Source organism: Anabrus simplex, chromosome 1 (genome assembly GCF_040414725.1).
Source record: "Anabrus simplex isolate iqAnaSimp1 chromosome 1, ASM4041472v1, whole genome shotgun sequence".
Taxonomy (NCBI): Eukaryota; Metazoa; Arthropoda; class Insecta; order Orthoptera; family Tettigoniidae; genus Anabrus; species Anabrus simplex.
The window spans coordinates 1,441,824,660-1,441,847,198 of record NC_090265.1 but is presented as its reverse complement, the minus strand read 5'-3'; the positions used below and the strand labels follow the sequence as shown (position 1 = coordinate 1,441,847,198).

Genomic DNA, 22,539 nt, shown 5'->3' with positions numbered 1-22,539 from the left:
GTCAGTCAACAAGTGTGAACGAGAGATGGAGAAGACTCAGTGAGCCATTAATTATTGGTCATTGAGAGAGTGAGGCCAAAAGTTAGTTGGTCCGTCACTTAGTGGAAGACACGGGCGCAAGGGCTTACCATGAAGTCAGAGAGGGCAACCCTGGACCTGCCAAGAGGTAATACCATATTGACTTACAAAGAAGTCAGATGATATGGAGAAGAGGCAGTCACAAGGATGTATCACCAAGTTAGGCGTGACACATCTACAGTAAACACCAGATCAAAGGAATACGTCGTAATTACACTAAAAGTGTTGAAGGTACAGTCAAGTGAATCAGTGAGGGAAATATTTCGTATAAATTGTTAAATGTCCGGTCAAGAAGAATTCAAATTCATGCCTAGTTTCTTTCAGTTGCAATGTCATAATTTCATATTCTCATCCGTTTTATCGCAACAAGACACTATTTTTTATATATTATTTAAAGAATATATATTGTTCTATCAAACGAATTCATAGTTTTATTTCATTGACAGTAAAATATCTTAACCTCAAAATTAATGGGGAAACCGAACGCCAATCTCCTTTTCCCAGAACTTATATGGTATGTTGTCAAAAGTAAGCTTATTACCCCACACCCTAGAGATAGTCAAGAGTCTCATTTTATTATTGCTGCACTGAGTGGCAGCTGGCGCCCTTCAAATAATGTATGTGTAAGTAAGCAGGTAACAAGTAAGTGTGAGTACAAGGTTCAACAAGTGTGTATTTTATTTAATGAATGTTAATTTTCATAATTTCCATTTTAAATGCAGATATTCAGATTTTTCAAGTAAAATGCAGATTAATATGTTTGTAATAGTAGTCAGACAGTTTAGGAAGTTACAAAGTGTCGACGCAACGTGGGACACGAATAAATTCAGAACTTGGTCTGAATGACAGCATATCATAGGTTCATTTTGGGAGTAGTATGCAAATTTAAGCCAACGGAATGATTACCGGTAAATGTTAGGAGTGTAACTTTGTGATATATATTTGTATTTTGGGGATATGTCAAGGGATTTGAAGAGGGAAATTAATTTGAGATCGCGTACTATCACTAGTGAACCAAAGATGGACAAGGAAGACAATAACAAGTCATGTGACGACGAGGTCATTGCTTCTGCGGACATCCAAGGTGAAATTCAGAGTAGGGAACAGGTGACTACGATGGAAATTTCTGATGTAATTCAGGAAAGGGCAGAAATTGAGAAGCACGCAGAAACTCAGAAGAAGTCCCAGGGGGGATGAACCAAGATCAATTTTCCTTGCTGATGGCCACAATAATTAGTAGTAATGAAAGTCAGAAAGAGATGAAAGAATTAATTAGTACTAATAATGATAATTGCAATAAACAGATTAGCTCTCTAAGTAGTAAAATGGAACAAATAATTAGTAGTAACGAAAATAGTAAGGAAGAAATGAAAGAATTAATTAGTACTAATAATGAAAATTGTAATAAACAGATTAACTCTCTAAGTAATAAAATGGAAGAAATGATTGGTATTAGTAATGAAAATAATAAGAGATGAAAGAATTAATTGACAATAGTAATGAAAATTGTAATAAACAGATTAACTCTCTAAGTAGTAAAATGGAACAAATAATTAGTAGTAACGAAAATAGTAAGAAAGAGATAAGTAATAAAATGGAAGAAATGATTGGTATTAGTAATGAAAATAATAATAAACAGATGGAAGAAATGATTGGTAGTTGTAACAAACGTTTTAATGCGATTAATGATAAATTAGATAGGTTAAGTGAATCTCTAAATTCTAAAATAGATACTAAGATAGTAGAGGTAACTGGTCAAATATACAAGTTAGAAAATAAGTTTAATAAAGTGTGTGTTGACCTTAGAGGAGAAAGGGAGTTGAGTCGGAGCGGTTTTCATACTCAAATTGAGCATGTCAAAGGAACATGTACAAACAAGATCGTACTGTTAAGTAATAAAATTTCGAGTAATCGGGAAGAAATTCATGAGGTAGTCGAGAAAAGATTGGACAAAATTTACAATGCAGTTAGGGAAGATACGAGGGACAGATTAGTAGAATTGAACAAATTGAAAGCAAACTTGTGGAAGTCGGTGAACTGCGGAACGAACAGGAAACGCTATCGCAGCAGGTGAGAAAGAGAGAGGAAGAATTGCAGGAAGACGTGAGAATAGTGGAAGAGAATGCTGAGAGAGCAGCGGAAGAAGAAGAAGAAGAAGTTGTGAACTGCCAGGGAGTGATACGGCAGAAAGGTAGAGGTGAGACGGCGAGAGAAGTGGTAATAGCGAGTGGTTTGTTCAGTAGGGATCGTGATTTAACCAAGTTTTCTGGAAAACAGTTTAATCCTATAGAGTTTGTGAAAATAGTTGAGAAAAGATTTGCAAGTAAGTTGAGGAATAATATTATTGAATGGGAATACGTGCTGGAAATTTTGTCTAATGTTTTTATCGGTGAAAGTAAAATATGGTTTCGAGTGTACTGGGATAATATGTCTAATTTAGGAGAGATTAAAGAGTTCATTGACAAGCTTTGGAAGGAATGTGTGGAAGGGTGTGAGCGAGAGAGAGAGAGCGCATGATAGCTGGGGAAAGTAGTATAGTAGAGAGAGAGGGGAAAATGTTAGCCGTGTATCAGAGGAGAGGGGGTGATCATGATCCGCAGAGGATTAATAGTTGTGTTGATGGTGAGAGTGGTCAGAAGAGTAACGAGAGAGAATCGGAAGATGGGAGGCGTACGGGTTTGAGTTATCAGAGAGACTATGATGGTCTTAATATGAATGTTATCCAGGTGTCTTTATCGAGCCAGAGTATTTCAGATTCACAGGGAATCGGGTAAGTTAAGTAGACAGGCTGAAGGTAGTAGATGAACCAGTATTTAGTATAAGAAGTTATGTAGTGAAAGTAGATTTAAGAGTATAGTGTGATTGTGACCTAAGTAATGTTAAGTGAGATATTTAAGTAATGACGTAGTCGTAGATCATGAAGTAATTAATGGTAGCAGTAAGTTAGACGTAAGAAGTGTTCTGTTAAGTGATGTAAGTACTTGTAATACTGGGAATATACTGTCAGTAGTGAAGTAGTAACTCCGATGATGGAAATTGTGATCTGAAGAAGGCAATATTTTATAACAGCCGTTGGGTAAGTCACAGTGAGTAAATAAGGTGATAGCGGTAGTAATCACGATAGAAGATGATTGTAACTTTCAACCATGCCTTGTTGTACCAAAACTTGTGTATTCAGTTGTTTTAGGAGCTGACTTGGTTGCAAATTATGGAAGTAGAGTAGACTTTAATTTAGGTAGTGTGTGTTTGTTCTGGGAGGAAACTAGCAAAGAAGTACGTGTTAATTATGATGGTCTGAGGTAAGTGTGTTGGTGACGTGTGTTCTTTGAAATATATGGGAGGTAAGTGAAGTTGTTCCTAGTGAGAGGAAATGTTTTGTTGGGTGTGTAACGTGCCTGTACGACCAGTATCCGAGGGATAGTCGGTATGAGGCAGTGACGTGAGGTAATTTGAGTGAATTACAGGAGGAGTAATTGTGTTCGATGTTAGGTAAGCATCGAGATGTATTTAGTGGTTAAGTGAGGAAGAACACGTATATGAACATAAATTTGTAGTACATGACCATTCATCATTTGTGGGAGGTAAGTACCCCATTCAACTTAAATGTGCTAGTGGAGTCTAAGAACAAATAAACATTATACTGGATTACGGTAGAATTGAACCATCTTGTAGCCATATTATTGATTCTTTAAATATTGTTGCCAAGGGGGATGTGATTTATTGAGATATATAAGTTAATAAGGGCAAAATTGATTCATTTGAGTGACAGAGTGCTACTCAGAATTCCATTTCATCATCTGCAGAGGCGGGAAATATCTTGAAGTTATTCTTTTGTATCAGGGGTATTTCACTGTTGTGAACCGTAGCGGGAAGTGTGCATATTCTTTAAAAGATCAGGAAGGGGATATTGTCGGTATTTATAGTATTATGAATGTAAAGAAGTACTTCACGTGAGATTTGTTGAGATAATAATAAGATGATTAATTTTTGTAAGAAACTGGCAAAATAAAACTAACATCTGCGATTTGCGTGTGAACCAAGTGTCGTATTGGTGTATTGGAAGAATAAGTGCTACATTGTCATGTTCTGTGTGACAAAAAAATGGAGAACAGGACATTGGACAGTTATCTGCGATAACAATATGCAAGAAAAGTTCTCATATAAGTGAATTTTCACAAAATGTTTTGATATGTTAAAAAAAAGAAGAATGTAGTATAATCAATTAAAATTATTTGTATGTATTTAATCAAGTGCTATACTCTTGTGATTTGTATGAGAGAAAAAGAGAATGGGACACTGAACAGTTATCTACGATGGCAATGTGCGAGAAAAATTCTCATATATGTGATGTATTATAAAATGTATGGATGCTGAAAAAGAAAATTATTGTTGTATACTCATTTAAAGTGTTTATATGTGTCAGTGTTATATTTCTATTATGTTGTTCATAAATCAATCGATTCTTTGTTCTTTGATTTATTTATGAGGGAGGCGAATTGTAACAGTTCAAATCCCGTTACAAGATGATATCTGTATTTTTATTATTATCTGTATTATTATTATTATTATTATTATTATTATTATTATTATTATTATTATTATGTCCGTATTATTATGTTATCTGTGATATTGTTACTATTATTGTAATTATCCGTTTTATTCAATTCGATTTTGCAATTGCCTGTTGCTTGCAAGATTGTACTTAGATGTATACATATATGCGTATGTGTAGAATAACACTCAATACTTGTACAGTGAGAGTTTCGATGTATCAGATGTGGAAGTGACGTTGTTATATTGCTATACCACTGGCGATTCTGCCAAGATATCGCCAAGCCATGGCTACGTCATCGTATTTAGTTAGGACTGAGCTCACTGTCTTTGAGAAACCCAAGGAGCCGGCGGCGGTTTCACAACTGTATGTAATATTTGCCGCGTTGTGGGAGTATGTCATTGTTATTTCTGGAGATTACGTAGCTGTGTCAACCAACGTCTATATAAAAGGTGGGTGCATATTGTAGCGTCAGTCATTAGTTATACGGATGCAGTACAGTGAAGAAGTCTACTAGATCAAGAGGCCTTAGTCGGTCAGTCAACAAGTGTGAACGAGAGATGGAGAAGACTCAGGGAGCCATTAATTATTGGTCATTGAGAGAGTGAGGCCAAAAGTTAGTTGGTCCGTCACTTAGTGGAAGACACGGACGCAAGGGCTTACCATGAAGTCAGAGAGGGCAACCCTGGACCTGCCAAGAGGTAATACCATATTGACTTACAAAGAAGTCAGATGATATGGAGAAGAGGCAGTCACAAGGATGTATCACCAAGTTAGGCGTGACACATCTACAGTAAACACCAGATCAAAGGAATACGTCGTAATTACACTAAAAGTGTTGAAGGTACAGTCAAGTGAATCAGTGAGGGAAATATTTCGTATAAATTGTTAAATGTCCGGTCAAGAAGAATTCAAATTCATGCCTAGTTTCTTTCAGTTGCAATGTCATAATTTCATATTCTCATCTGTTTTATCGCAACAAGACTCACTATTTTTTATATATTATTTAAAGAATATATATTGTTCTATCAAACGAATTCATAGTTTTATTTCATTGACAGTAAAATATCTTAACCTCAAAATTAATGGGGAAACCGAACGCCAATCTCCTTTTCCCAGAACTTATATGATATGTTGTCAAAAGTAAGCTTATTACCCCACACCCTAGAGATAGTCAAGAGTCTCATTTTATTATTGCTGCACTGAGTGGCAGCTGGCGCCCTTCAAATAATGTATGTGTAAGTAAGCAGGTAACAAGTAAGTGTGAGTACAAGGTTCAACAAGTGTGTATTTTATTTAATGAATGTTAATTTTCATATCCATTTTAAATTCAGATATTCAGATTTTTCAAGTAAAATGCAGATTAATATGTTTGTAAAAGTAGTCAGACAGTTTAGGAAGTTACAGATGACAGCTGTTGTCCATTGTTCGGGAAAATGTTCTGTTGTCCATACTTTCGATAGAGCCATGTGCAGGGAGATTCGAACTGTTTCACTGGCATATTTCCACATTTCTGCAAAAACTCCACCTTCTTCACATACCTTGTAGTTTTTCATCTCCTCAGCTGCTGTTTCCATCTCTTGGAATGTTGGGTTTAGGTATTCAGGTTTGGTGTTTACTGTGGTGTCTACTGTATGTTAATTTTTAAAAGTTCTTCGAGCTCTTCACAGTTCAACAGTTTATTGAAGGGTTTTGCCATAATTTCGGCATTTTCCTTATTACTGTGCGCCATTTTTCCATTTTAACTTTTCAACATTAATGTAGGGGGTTGAATTTCTTTAATTGTCTACCAAAGATTTTATAGTAATCTCTAGAATTGATTTTATGATAGTTTTCTTCTATTGAGGTGATTATATCTCTCCGAAATTCTCTTAATTTTTCCACTATTTTGGGGGAATTTTTCCTAATACTTTTGAGGTTGATGGCATTTTCTTCTGTTTTGTGAGTTTGAAATTTTAACCATGCCTGGTGTCTTTCTTCATGACATTTGTCACATTCTGGTGTCCACCAAGCATGTCTTTTCCGTGGATTTAAGGGGGCTAAATTTTCAGCCTGTTTTTCGAGAATGGGTATAGTTCTTCTAAATCATCTGTTAATTTTATGGTCTATGTGACTTCTTGATATTTGTCATTTCTGATTAATTGGTGTCGATCATAATTCCTTTTTCCTTTATTGTTTTTTGATTTCTTCTTTAATGGTGTGAATTTAATTTTGATTTTGACTATGTAGTGGTGTGAATTGGTGTCTGTTCCTCTTAGCACTTTAACATTGTAAATTTCTCTATGAAAGGATTTGTCCATACACACATGATCCAGCTGCCATTCCCCTTTTCTTTAGTCAAGGAGTTTCCAAGTCTTAAGTTTGTTCGGTCTCCTTTTGAAGTATGTGGATTTGGAAATGAGGTGGTATTCTCTGCGTAATTCAACAAGTCTTTGACCATTCTTATTTGTAAATTTGTGAGGAGCCCGTTTTCCATTTAAATCTCAGTATTGTTTTCCCTTTCGTAATAACATTATTAATGAAATTTTGTATATATATTTTTATGTGATGGTAGTGGCTGAAACGTGATGTTAGCGAAGATACTCGGAGTGAGGATTATATTGAAGGTATGCAAGTATAATTTTATGCACAAATGGAAATATTATTGGTATCCGAATATGAATTCAAAACAACTTAAATTTCATTATGATTGTAATTTGTTCTGCAGCCGTACACATGTTGCTGCACATTTCATATTTGTGTTGTGAATATGTAAGAATGTCTACATACTATTAAAGTTTTCTGTTTTTTCTAGATATGAGGGATTACAATTACATAAAATATGAAAAATATCACTTGTTTGCTGTGAGAAGCCATATTTTAGAGCACGTTGAGTGACAACATCTACTGATGCATACTTGTCAAAATTATGGTAAATTCTGTAACTTAGATAATACTGCCATCTGTTAAAATATTCTCGTAACTAATACGAAACACAATGTAGCCACCAGAATGCATGCATAGCTCGTTCTCAGTTTTTAGCGAATTGTCAAACCTTACTATGGGCTATGCTTGCAGCGCGGTGCTAAAGTCATTATGGCTGTTACGAGCTGTGCTCGCAGTTAGACTGGAATGAGTTAATTGTTGTGAGACATTATCTTTTGCTACGATATTGAGAATTCTGTTTCTGTCAACTAGGTCAAAGGCTTTCTGAAAAATCAATAAATGCTGTGTGAGTTTCCAAGTTGATATCCAGTATTCGGGAGTTAGTGGATTCGAACCCCACTGTTGGCAGCTCTGAAGATGGTTTTCCATGGTTTTCCATTTTCACACCAGGAAAATGCAGGGGCTGTATCTTAATATTAAGGCCACGGCCACTTCTTTCCCACTCCTAGCCCTTTCTTGTCCCGTCATCGCCTTTAGACCTATATGTGTCGCCTTTAGACCTATATGTGTCGGTGCAACGTAAAGCAACTTGTAAAAAAATGTTCCAAGTTGAATTTCCTGCATTTTTCTACTAACATTTTCATGGTAAAATAGGCATCAGCAAATGAGCGTCTACTTAGCAATGTTTCTTATGTAGATTTATAGTATTTTTCTCCCTCTTTTCCAGGCTTGTCAGAATTTTGTCAAGTGGAATTTTGAATTGGTAGCAGACACACCTGATTTTTGTAACTTCGAAGCTGAAGTTTTAGCCAGCCTTCTACAACAGAATGACCTTGTGGTACACAATGAAATGGCTCTTTACAAGTAAGTGAATTTAAGATATGGAAAGGTTCATAATAATATTAATTACAGAGAAAACCACCCATACAGTCATCTTTATGTAGTGGTTATCTCAATAAACGGCCAGTTTTCTCTGGAACTGTTTAATTTTCCCATAAAACTGTATCCCCTTCTTTAAGCAGTCACCTGACTTCACAGTCAGTGGTCAGACACATTTCACAAACTGACTTGAATGAAACAGCCAGTCATAACTGCTCCAGATACCTTGTTCATCCCTGAGACGTACGTACGGTAATAAAATTGACCTTTTTCGCATCGGGCCATTCAAATAGTACTGTAGTTTTTCTTTTCTGGGGTACAGTAAATACTGTCCTCTTTCTTCCTCATCCTCTCTTCTCTGTAGCGTACCAGTAAATGAAGTTATAAATTACCTACAGCAGTGAATGGGATAGCATGATTAAACAAGCCAACAATACGCTAACTCATTTTAAATGTTTTTGGTTGGAATAATGTTTGAATAGGTGTACTACTGTTGCATTTATTGGAATTTTTGATGATTGAGTTAAATTGTAGTACTGTATTTAGCCAGTGAATGTGTAAGGTACAATGGGTGATAAGTCATGGATTGTTTTAACATTGAAGAGGACGAAAATGTGACTCCTAGAAAGCAGGAAAGGAATTGCTACATGGCAACCTGCAAAAATTGCCAAATGTGCCAGGACACATGTGAATAATGCAACATGCAGCCACTGTGTCACATTACAGGAATGGCTTTAAGTAGGAGAGAATCATTAACTCATTGGGCCTGAGCCACGGAACCATTCCGTGCTTCGTCTTGGTGGACCAAATGCTGGACCACAGAACTGTTCTGTTGTCTCACTTTACTATGTAATTCAACTTTTGCTCAAGAGATGGCAGAGTGAGTTGCATTTGTGATTTGTGTAGTGACTCTTTCCTTGCAATGTTGTATACTCTTTGCTAGTATATATCGATAGTGTGCTTGGTAATATTAGTTTGAAGTGGGCTATCTCTAGACTTTGAGATTCGCTTGTAAACAAGATGGCTGCCAGTAAAGAACTGAAATTTACAGATATATAACCCCTTTTAGAAAGGAATGTCATTTTTTTCAATGAACTTAGTAGTAATATTAGTAGTAGTGTGAGCAATGCTCCTGAAGAACAAATAGATGTGAAAATCGAAGAGGAAGTGAAAGGAGAAGACTGTGTTACAGCTCAGCAGGCGGACTGAGTACAGACCCTCGATGTTGATAAAATAAAATATTTTTAATCTATTCCTTGTTCCGCAGTTCATGGTATGAAAGCCATTTATTTTCATGTATATTTAAATCTTTAATGGTCTTGTAGGTAAGAAGTTTCTCATGATATGAAGTGACACTATATATTTCCTCTAAAATAATCCCAGTTCCAATGCAGTTTCAATCCAACAAATATGCAGGGTTCAGTGGGTTAATCTTATTCAAACCATAAAAATGACATAATTCTGGTAATGTAAACTTGCAGGGAATACATAAAGCAGCTGTATATATTTATTAGTTCCATAAGTTCCAGGAAGTCAAGGAAGAATGGATGAAGGAGAAGTGCAAGGATGTCGAAGGTTGTATGGTCCTAGGAAAGGTAGATGGTGTATATGGGAAAATCAAGGAAATGTTTGGAGAAAGGAAATCTAGGTGTATGAATATTAAGAACTCCGATGGAAAGCTACTTCTAGGGAAGGAAGACAAAGCGGAAAGATGGCAGGAACATATCCAACAGTTGTATCAAGGTAAAAACGTAGATGATTTGGTTCTGGAACAAGAAAAGGCTGTTGATGCTGATGAAATGGGAGACCCAATTTTGAGATCAGAGTTTGACAGAGCTGTGAGAGACCTAAATAGCAACAAGGCACCTGGAATTGATGAAATTCCCTCTGAATTACTGACTACCTTAGGAGAAACCAGCATGGCAAGGTAATTCCATTTCGTGTATAATATGTATGAGACAGGAGAAGTACCAACCGATTTTCGGCACAATGTTGTTATTAAACAATATTTAAAATTCTTCCACCGTTTTGATACTTTTTTTGCCTTTTGGCAAATTTTTTTTATTTATCAACAGTACATGTGTCGTTCCTTATTTAGGAACATCCTCAGCTGTTATTGTAGCTTAGGTGAATTGCTAAGATTTAAAATACATTAATTTGCAGGTACGGTACATTGATTCATTTAAAAACTACTGAAAATACCAATTAAATTAAATGATATTAAAAACAATGTAGGGGTTAGTGTGTTAATAATGTGAGAGCGGATGATTACATGGTTGGTCAGCTTAAAAACTATGTCTATTCATTTGAATAGTTGTTAAAAATTTCATTTTGTTACATTAAAAAAATCTGTTTGCGGTTAAAAGTTTTAAAACTTTAAATTAATGTATTTTAAATCTTAGCAATTCACCTAAGCTACAATAACAGCTGAGGATGTTCCTAAATAAGGAACGAAACATGTACTGTTGACAAATTAAAAAAAATTTGCCAAAAGGCAAAAAAAAAAAGTATCAAAACGGTGGAAGAATTTTAAATATTGTAAAATTTAATGATTAAATTTTGATACGGAAAATGAAGTTGATTACTTGCAACAATGTTGTTATACCTAATCCCAAGAAAGCCGGTGCTGACAAGTGTGAAAACTCCCACACCATTAGTTTAGTATCTCGTGCCTGCAAAATTTTAACACGTATTATTTACAGAAGAATGGAAAGACAAGTTGAAATTGAGTTGGGAGAAGATAAGTTTGGCTTCAAAAGAATTGTAGGAACACGTGAAGCAATCCTGACTTTACGTCTGATCTTAGAGGATCGAATTCAGGAGGACAAGCTCACGTACATGGCATTCGTAGATCTAGAAAAGGCATTCGATAATGTTGATTGGACCAAGAACAGACAGTAAAGGAAATCAAAGAGGAGTTTGGAAAAGGAATCACAATCCAAGGAGAGGAAATCAAAACCTTGAGATTTGCCGGTGATATTGTTATTTTATCTGAGACTGCAGAAGATCTTGAAGTTGCTGAATGGTATGGACGAAGTCTTGGGTAAGGAATACAAGATGAAAAATAAGTCCAAAACAAATGTAATGGAGTGCAGTCGAACGAAGGCAGGCGATGCAGGAAATATTAGATTAGGAAATGAAGTCTTAAAGGAAGTAGATGAATATGGTTACTTGGGTAGTAAAATAACTTATGATGGCAGATGTAAGGAGGACATAAAATGCAGACTAGCACAAGCAAGGATGAGCTTTCTTAAGAAAATAAATTTGCTCACTTCAAACATTGATATAGAAATTAGAAAGATGTTTCTGAAGACTTTCATCTGGGGCGTGGCATTATAAGGAAGTGAAACATTGATAATAACTAGCTCAGAAAGAAAGAGAACAGTAGCTTTTGAAATGTCGTGTTACAAAAGAATGCTGAAGGTGAGATGGATAGATCGAATCACGAATGAAGTGACACTGAATCGAATTGGTGATAGGAGATTGATTCGGCTGAATTTGACAAGAAGAGATAGAATGATAGGACACATCTTTAGACACCCAGGACTTGTTCAGTTGGTTTTTGAAGGAAGTGTAGGCAGTAAGAACGGTAGGGTTAGACCAAGGTATAAATATGACAAGCAGATTAGAGCAGATGTAGGATGCAATAGTTACGTAGAAATGAAAAGGTTAGCACAGGATGGGGTGGCATGGAGAGCTAAATCAAACCAGTCTATGGAGTGATTACCCAGACAACGGGTAGAAGTTTCAGTTATACAGGACCCTAAATTTGACTATTTTAACGTTCATGAGATGGGACCATCCAACTCACCTGAATGAGGAGAGTCCTCATCTATGAAAATGACATTGTGTGTGAAGATTAATATTGTCTAAAATTTACAGTCCATTGAGCAATATCCTTTCAAAGTTCTTAAATAAGGTAACTCGTGTCCTCGTCCTGAGGTGGTGCAGTTCCTTTCAGGCGCACTCCCAAAATGGAGGTGAGCTACTTGTACCATTCTAACCACATACTACTCCCCTGTCATTCTTAAATTTGTGGCAGTACCAGGAGTTGAATCTGGGCATCTGAGGATGGCAGTTAATAGTGCTAACCATTGCGCTATGGAGGTGGACAAGATTTTAAATAGGTGACAGAGAGGGATATAGGTTTGTAGTTCTTGGGATGACATCATCTTCCAAAGTTTAAAAATACTATGTTGTATGCTTTTTTTCAGTTTTTGGAATGTGAGACCTCCACGACCATTTTATGAAACGTTACAAAACATTCTTTACTTGCCACATGGCAACTTTTCCATATTTATATTTGTTTATAACATTTTCCAGTTCACTGATGTTGAATTTCTCTGTGAGATCAGTTGCTTTTCATTGTAGTCTTTGTTATAAATATGCTGACTTTGTCCTTTCGCCGTTCATCAGAAGCTGATGGGCAATTTGATTAGGTGTAACATATGAGTGGATGTTCGTCATAGTCTGGTCTCTGTTGAGTTTCTTTAAGAGTCTTCATAGACCATCTTCTCATCCCACAGCAAGCAGGCTGTAGACCTGGCCAGAGCTGTGTTGCACTGATTGTCAGCTCTACCCATTACATTAAGGGTTTTTTAAAACCCATAACAGGAATAGCAATTTTTTACGGCTTAATATATAGAGCTCTTAACATTCCTCTGTCAACCAATTAACAGTATATACAATATTACACTCAGTAATAGTTATGATAAATAATTTGTTGACAACATAAATATTATTCATAAATTGAAAAGTACACCCTCCACTTCCCTTGCTAAAGAACCAAAAAGCAAAAGAAATACCTCACTTTCACCTATAATAACTGTTAAGGAAATTTCGTGGGTCACAGAGGTGTAAGAAGCTGCTGGGGTGAATGGGCGGACAAGGAATTAACTAGAGCATAAGTTAACACAACGTAATTCCAAATTTTATTTTCTTTCCTTTCTTTAAAAAAAATTTAACCCTTCTGAGCTGGAGCATTTAAAACTCTAGCCTTCCCTGGATGCAGGAGGAGCTTTTATTGGGCATTGAAAGGCTAGCATACCTGTGCACCAAAATGTTTTATGATACCATATCTCTGTTAATTTCCAACCAATTTTGAGTATATTGGAAATAGCTTTTCAGTCCACCATATATAGTGTGTTTTTAGTCTCATCATTGAAGTGAGGTAATTTGCATATGGATTCAAGTTTGTCTAAGGATATGAATCAAATAGGGGTGTGGCAATGGTACAATTTTTCGAGAGGTAAGACCTAAAATTTAATTTCTGTACTATTCCCATCAACATGAAGAGGGCTAAGATAACATACATCTCATTTTTCATTGACTGGAATGAATACCCTTAACCTAGATCGAAATGGAAATAACATTCGTCGGGACTTCATGTAACGCTAAGTGTAGCGATTCGTTAATGTTACACTCAGCTGGAAAAATTCAACTGAAAAAAAAAGTTTGTAAAGCCTTTACTGGTTGCACAACATTTAGAGCTAAACCTTGGGGTGAAAAAACCTTATAAAATGCTTTTCTTACGTATTTATCTATGTCATCCCAATAAAAATACGCTAACACATCTAGCACAAATAGTGTCGGAAACAGCAGTCTCTTCTGTATTATTTCAGCCTCACCACGGTCTAATTTGGCAATATCAACATCACTGTCATCAGAATCATCGCTAAAATTATAACTATCCTCAGAATCACTAAAACACACGCTTAACATGCCTTGTATAGCATCGCTAGAAAAATTATCCTTGTTTACCGACGCCATTGCGAGAAATCTACACGAGCGAATAGTCGATGAATTTTACACATCTATAACTTTGTGAAAAATCGTTATAATGGATCCATAGTTACATGAAACGAATGAATGAAGCTTTATCTAGATGGCTGTGAATAGACCTCAGACATAGTTCGAAACAAACTCAGGAGATGGAATGATAATGCAGATGTGGCTCAATGCGTAACAGACACGTCATTCCACAGCAGCAGATGGCTACTGCGTGATGTGTTCTACACGTCGCTCCACGCTGTCGGGTTAAAATTTGATAAATACAAGATCTGAATGAACAATAACTTATGAGTTTGTCAGCTCCAACAGGTACAAAACTTGAGAGAATTATCAACATGATAATATATAAGGGGATGTGCATTATAGCCCTGAACAGGTACACTGTTTTATAAGAGCATGTTTGCTCCACTAATTTACATAGCCTAAGAGTCTGAGCTCCAAAAGTTAATAAAGTCCAGCCTCTCAGAGGCATATGTTTCTTACAGGGCACAAGGTTATACATGACAATCTTCAAATAGGTTATTTATAGTCACGCAGACCTGGTTCGGGCTTATCTTCTGCTCAACAGTTTTTCACTTTCTGTTCCAGAAACATAAACAGGGGCAAAGAGTACCATACTAAATGGCCTTAATGTAAAAAGAAAAAGGTTGAACATGATTGCCCATAAACAAAAGGTTAGGAGGCAAAACAATTGCACCCCTTCTAGAATATTTTAAAACCCTAATTGGGCTTATGGCCCAAACATACAGAGGCTAAGCCTATTCTACGCCAGGGTGACTAAATGAGAAGCATTAAATTCCAAAAGAGTGTTAAGCATTTTAGATAATTAGGAACTTTAGTCACCCCATACCAAGTTGAATGGGAATCAACAGAGGAATCAACTCTTTGTTCCCTTACATTACATATTTCCTAATGGGGAATAGAACAGAGTCCTCAGACTGGCTGAAAATTCTACATTTAAATCACCAGGATTAGAAATTTACATAAAAATAAGAGGTTTGAAACCTTCCCCTCAAGCTGTTTGCCAGAGTTATCACGTGTTATGGAAATTCTGCCATTACCTTGAGTTGTTGGGCCTTCCGAACGCCAGCTGCGGCTCCTACCCCCGAAGAACACGCCACACTCGCTAAACTGGAGCGATGAAGATGACGATATGGCTCTAAAGTGCCCAGCTTTAATACTATTTCAAGATGTTTCCAGAACTCTTTACAGATAGGCTGAATTTCAGTACACACCCCCCAATTTTAATTGGCTAGCAAAAATATTTACAAATTTCTGATTGGTTGATAGCTATTGAAGAAGTAAGCAGCAGCAGTGTAGACAACTTCGATACATGAACAAAACAATCTTTAAAAAATAAGGTTAGCGAATGGTTAAAAAAGAATTTTCCTTAAGAATGAAATATCGTTGATCCCACCAGAGGGGGCACTTAGACCGATGGTAGAGACATCTAACAGTTAAAAACCCAAGTAACTTACATAACATCAGTTTAAGTTAGATAACCTAGATGGCCTTATAGAAGGCTCGCAGTTTAACTGGCTGGAGAAGGTGTACCCCTGGTACAATAACAAAGAATTTCCAAATTGCCAATCTATTTAAAAAACAAAATTTTACTATAGCTCAGGGTTTCCCAAACCTTTTGTATCTGAGGACTCTGCAGCATATCCCATCCATGTCCCAAGGATCCCCTACCCACAGATAGATAGATAGATAGATAGATAGATAGATAGATAGATAGATAGATAGATAATGCCTTTATTGGTGGCGAAGTTAGGGCTCAAGGCCCTCTCTTACACTTAACCACTAGAAGAGTATACATGTACATAACTTATACAGTACGTACAAATACAAATAAAACAAATAATATTAATATCAAAAACAATAGTAATAATATTAAAAATGACAATAAAAGAATCCTTAATTTTAAAATACACTGCAATAATCCATTCATTCATCCCATTCATTCTTTCATTCACTCAACAATTATCCAGCAAGTCAGCAGGATCTACTCAACAAATACTCGCGGCACGCCACTTTAAACTTGTGATGAGAGGGATTGTCCCTAGTGTTCGCAGGTAGCAAATTCCATGCTCTGGACACAGAGATTATAAAGGAGCAGTTTTAAGCAGCAGTGCGGTTTACAGGTATGGTAAGAGAGGAGCCAGATCAGGTATTGTGATAAAGATATGAAGAGAGGTAAGAAAAAGGTGAAGAAAGATAGTTGGAAGTATTAGTGGAAGATTTAATGCAGAATTTTTTCATGTTACCATGTTTAATTTCTCATATAATATAGGCCTACTATTTACTTTCCTTAAAACTGTAAAATTTAATTTAACGTCATTTACACAAACATACTTCCTAAATGCATAAAAATTATAAAACAATGTGGCATTTGGCTAATAATTACAACAGTCAGGATCTGGAAATTTAATGAGAAAATTCACTTGGTTCAGTTGTTGGATCAGTGGGACAGATGGTGCTATTTTCCAAAGGGCAAGCGTTATAGGCCTGGTTCAAGCGTAGTCACTTGAAGTCGAAGGTCAGACTTTATATTAGCTCTGTTTCTATACTCATTTTCGTTCATGTGAGAGCATAAAAAGTACACTCACATACGCCATGAAATGCAGTGAAAGCCATATTGCTTTTATAGAAATGGCAGGGTATAGGGGACATGGATGGATCCAGAAATCGATCAGAGATTGAAGTTATGATACAGGGTCTTCAAAGAAGAATCAAAGATACATCGGCTAGTTGATCTTCCTCAAGGGAGGGCAGTTAATGTTCATTTTCCCTTAAGGTATTTTTGATCCATGAGATTTTCTCAACGAGGGGTGGAAAATATTGTCTGAGCGTGGATCCTTGCAATTCACCCTTACCTCACTTACACTGTCTGATAGCATTTGTTCACTTGCAGACAGGAAATCATGAAGTGTTGGTAAAGAAACGAATTTGGTTTTGCTGATTCGCCATGCTCATAGATTCATTTTCTTTCCTGCTCCATCTTTGGTATTTTGTGAATAGTGTTACTTGCGTTCCTTGCATACTTGTATCAGTTCATTCAAGTGACTGAATATATCTGCTAAATAAGCAAGTCCTACAAGCCATGAGAAATCATTGAAGGTGTTTTAGAAGTTGCATATTCCATCAAGAAGAAATAGCCTAGCATCGTCTCTCAGTTAAAACAAGCATGTCAACATTTTGCCTTTCAATATCCACCTAACCTCCAAAAATAATGTAGAATTTAGATCAAATTAATAACTTTCACAGCTTCTTTTAACACATCATCCAGTTTGGGGACCAGTTGTGAGTTGTTAGTTCTTCATGGCGGATGCAAAAATGTGTCCATGTTACACGAGGGGCGAAATTCTTCATGCCTGCAATTACACCTTTTTATATTTTTCAGATAAGGTCCTAGCATCATTGGTAGTTAATCCAGCACATTACTCCCAGTTAAGTCCATTTTAAATCATGAGTATGCTGAGGACCATAAAGATACTCTGGCATACGTGTGCATGGGTAAGATTGAATAAAATAGCAAATCCTTGTGGATCATGTTTTCAAATTTCTATTGAATGGAAGTTTGCATTGTTAGAAATACCAGTGTGTTTGTCGAGCTGAAAAGCATAGCTTTAACCAGGTTTTACTTGTTCCAGCAATGTATATCACACATTTGCTCCCATGTCTTCTATTCTTCGCTTGATAATGTTATCACACAACAATATAACATCCAACTGTTTTGAGTACGTTTCACCAAGTACAGTATTTACTATCAGTTTTGCTGCAAGTAGTAGCAGTAGCAGCTTCTCTTCAGTAGTATGTGGTTTTCCATGTTTTGCAACTAATAGGAAAACTACATTTTCTTGCCTCCCGTAACACTGTTTATTTCATGAAGTTCAGCAAGTTTATTGCGTAAGTAGTCAATTGGCTTGTCAGCTGCACTGCCATGCATGATTTAGAGATGTTTTAATTTAGACGATTTCATGCTCTCGTTAGATGAAACGTCACCATGCAACACACACTGGGGCTTATATCCAACATTCAATACAGTAAATCCCAGTTACAGGTATTGATATGGTAGCGGGTGACAAACTAAGTAAATAAGATAAAGACGGTGGTTAATAATTGTAGCATAAGGCTATCATATGAATCTATTACCAAAGGGAGGATGAATACCTCACAGTAAATATACCGTGTAATCACAAATACCACCTGCCACCGAATAAGACCCACACCCTAAATTTGAGGCGGCAAAATACTGAACAGACATACATACGTTACATACATTATCATTATAGACTGTTATGTCTTTCAGCGTTTAGTCTGCAAGCCTCTGTGAATTTACTAAGCGTCGCCATAATCCTCGATTTGCAACTAGTGTTGTGGCCTCATTTAGTTCTATACCTCTTATCTTTAAATCGTTAGAAACTGAGTCTAACCATCATCGTCTTGGTCTACCTCTACTTCTCTTACCCTCCATAACACAGTCCATTATTTTCCTAGGTAACCTATCCTCCTCCATTCGCCTCATATGACCCCACCACCGAAGCTGGTTTATGCGTATAGCTTCATCCATCGAGTTCATTCCTAAATTAGCCTTTATCTCCTCATTCCAAGTACCCTCCTGCCATTGTTCCCACCTGTTCGTACCAGGACGAGGAAATTAGACAGAAGTACATGGATATGATTAGTGAGAAGTTTCGAACAGTAGACAGTAAGCAGGTTCAGGATATCGAAAGTGAATGGGTGGCATACAGGGATGCTGTAGTAGAAACAGCAAGGGAATGCCTGAGAACAACTGTGTGTAAAGATGGGAAAAGGAGAACATCTTGGTGGAATGATGAAGTGAGAGCAGCTTGTAAACGTAAAAAGAAGGCTTATCAGAAATGGCTCTAAACAAGGGCCGAGGCAGACAGGGATTTGTACGTAGATGAAAGAAACGGAGCGAAACAAATAGTTGTTGAATCCAAAAAGAAGTCGTGGGAAGACTTAGGTAATAACCTGGAAAGGCTAGGTCAAGCAGCAGGGAAACCTTTGTGGACAGTAATAAAGGATTGTAGGAAGGGAGGGAAAAAGGAAATGAACAGTGTTTTGAGTAATTCAGGTGAACTCATAATAGATCCCAGGGAATCACAGGAGAGGTGGAGGGAATATTTTGAACATCTTCTCAACGTAAAAGAAAATCATCCCGGTGGTGTTGCGAACAGCCAAGCTCATGGGGAGGAGGAAAATGATGAAATTACGCTTGAGGAAGTGGAAAGGATGGTAAATAAACTCCATTGTCATAAAGCAGCAGGAATAGATGAAATTAAACCTGTAATGGTGAAATATAGTGGGAAGGCAGGGATGAAATGGCTTCATAGAGTAGTAAGATTAGCATGGAGTGTAGGTAAGGTACCTTCATATTGGACAAAAGCAGTAATTGCACCTATCTATAAGCAAGGGAACCAGAAGGATTGCAACAACTATCGAGGTATCTCATTGATTAGTATACCATGCAAAGTATTCACTGGCATCTTGGAAGGGAGGGTGCGATCAGTGGTTCAGAGGAAGTTGGATGAAAACCAGTGTGGTTTCAGACTACAGAGAGGCTGTCAGGATCAGATTTTCAGTATGCACCAGGTAATTGAAAAATGCTACGAGAGGAATAGGCAGCTGTGTTTATGTTTCGTAGAACTAGAGAAAGCATATGACAGGGTACAGAGGGAAGAGATGTTCACTATACTGGGGGACTATGGAATTAAAGGTAGATTATTAAAATCAATCAAAGGCATTTATGTTGACAATTGGGCTTCATTGAGAATTGATGGTAGAATGAGTTCTTGGTTCAGGGTACTTACAGGGGTTAGACAAGGCTGTAATCTTTCACCTTTGTTGTTCGTAGTTTACATGGATCATCTCCTGTAAGGTATAAAATGGCAGGGAGGGATTCAGTTAGGTGGAAATTTAGTAAGCAGTCTGGCCTATGCTGACGACTTGGTCTTAATGGCAGATTGTGCCAAAAGTCTGCAGTCTAATATCTTGGAACTTGAAAATAGGTGCAATGAGTATGGTATGAAAATTAGCCTCTCGAAGACTAAATTGATGTCAGTAGGTAAGGAATTAAACAGAATTGAATGTCGCATTGGTGATACAACACTAGAACAGGTCGATAATTTCAAGTATTTAGGTTGTGTGTCCTCCCAGGATGGTAATATAGTGAGATTGAATCAAGGTGTCGTAAAGCTAATGCAGTGAGCTCGCAGTTGCGATCAACAGTATTCTGTAAGAAGGAAGTCAGCTCCCAGAAGAAACTATCTTTACATCGGTCTGTTTTCAGACCAACTTTGCTGTATGGGAGCGAAAGCTGGGTGGGCTCAGAATATCTTATTCATAAGTTAGAAGTAACAGACATGAAAGTAGCAAGAATGATTACTGGCAAAACACTGAAAAAAATCAAAATCAAATAACTTACATACCTATTTAATTTTCTTCAAATATACCACAAATATAAATTCAAATAGCTTATACAATTAATAAAATCATCATATAAATCGTTAAAAAAAAAAAAACGGTCCAATAGTCAGATCGTTCACAGTTCATCGTCGTCATCTGAAGTTTCACCATAGGAACTTTCGTCGCTGGCATCTTTCCACAAATAGTTGCCCTCACTACCGTCCACTGAATATGAAATTCCACATTTCTTAAAGCTTTTGGACACTAGATTGTTGGGAATGCACGCTCATGTGGTCTTAATCCAGCTGCAAATTGGTCCCACTTCAGGCCTCTTCACTCGTCTGGTTGGTGTTAACGCGTGATCACCATGAGACATCTATTTGGTGTACAACTGTTTCATTGCAGTTTTGAAAGGCCGGTTCACGCACACATCCAACGGCTGTAGAATAGAAGTGTGTCCTCCAGGAATTATCGCAAGATCGTTTTTCCCCGTACAGTTATGATAGGTAGTAAATTGATTCCACGGTGATGATGCTATTTTGGTTCATGTAAATGAGGTTAAGAACGGGCAGTCGTCTTATCTGTACGATATCATCAGTCTGAAACGTGGGCTTCAGGACTGTGTATATTTACAGTGTGTAGATAGTGGATGTTTATTTTCTAAGTGGCGAAACTAGTTGGTCTCATCACGTGATGATTATTATTAGTGTTTGTTTTGTTTTGTTTCATTTCCGAGTACTTTCAAGTAGTGAAACTTATGGTAAATCTTATATTGGCAGAGTAAGGAAAAACCTGGCATGCTACCCAAATTTATTTTCAGAGTTAAATATCAGCAGGTAATTTAATGAAACAAGTTAGGAGCTTCATCAGCCTGATGACCATCGTCTTGGGAGGAGGAGGAGTAGTTCATTCATGCTCTACAGAATCAATTATTCCTGTAAATATTTTGCAGGTGGCACCCAAGATGTTACATCATCAATTCACATCCATTGACAATGATTTATTAATCCACCATAGAGAAAGTAACGGCTAATTACTTAACATGTATGAAAGCATTTTCATGCATTTAGATCAAAGGATTAACCCCACTTTCAGTTTAAATGAAATTCCCCATGAACCTATTACGCTGGGGTAGCAGGGAGAGAGGCGATACTCCCACATGGCGCGTCCCAGGTGGCGGATAGGGGGTTCCTAACCGGCTTGCCAGCGGATTTAAGCAAAATAAAATAGCTCTCGCGGACCAAACACAAAACCTCCTGTGGGTGGGGGACGCAGACGAATAATACATACACGGTATCCCCTGCCTGTCGTAAGTGTGAACTAAAAGGGGCGACCAAGAGATGATCAAATTAGAACCATGAGACTACTTGTAATTAGTACCACCTCGCGGGGAACACCATGGGTCGCTTTTACTTGCGTGTAGTAACACTGTGTAGGTACATAATAGGTTTGTGATTAGTAGCGACAGTGTGTGCTTTTGGCTTTTACAGTACCTGTGATTAGTACCACTACATGAGTGACACCATGGTTCTGCCTTATTTTGGTGCTGCCATTGTTTACTGTGGTTTTCCTATAACTGCATAGCCTTTGGTGATGCTGTTTGAGAATCCAGCCAACTTCTGGGCTGATGACCTAACAGACAGCAAAACATCATTGGCAAAATGCCTTATCTGTGATTCCAGTTCTCATTCTCTTTCTCATCATTACAGGATCAGATAATGCTTCACCTACTGTATTTCTCTGAGATCTGTTTTCTAGAAATTTAGCCACCCATTCAATCACTCTTTTTTTTTTTTTTTTTTCTAGTCTAACAGCTGTCATTTGTTTCAGTAGTCTCCCATGATCTACCCTATCAGAAGCCTTTGATGTCAATAGTGATACCGTCCATTTGACCTCGTGAATTTAAAATGGTATCTGCTGTATCTTGCTAGAACCCTACAAAT

At 37.1% G+C, this 22,539-nt stretch overlaps 1 protein-coding gene across 3 annotated transcripts in view; it reads left to right on the top strand.

Annotated features, from left to right (window-relative positions):
• The window catches only part of Tango10 (transport and golgi organization 10), a 216,382-nt gene that overhangs the window by 128,711 nt on the left and 65,132 nt on the right, over nt 1-22,539 (top strand). For all 3 annotated transcript variants that reach the window (XM_067137913.2, XM_067137911.2, XM_067137912.2), the window contains one exon: nt 8,223-8,359. In XM_067137913.2, the coding sequence (XP_066994014.1) occupies nt 8,223-8,359 (137 nt within the window). The remainder of the gene's footprint in view (nt 1-8,222; nt 8,360-22,539) is intronic.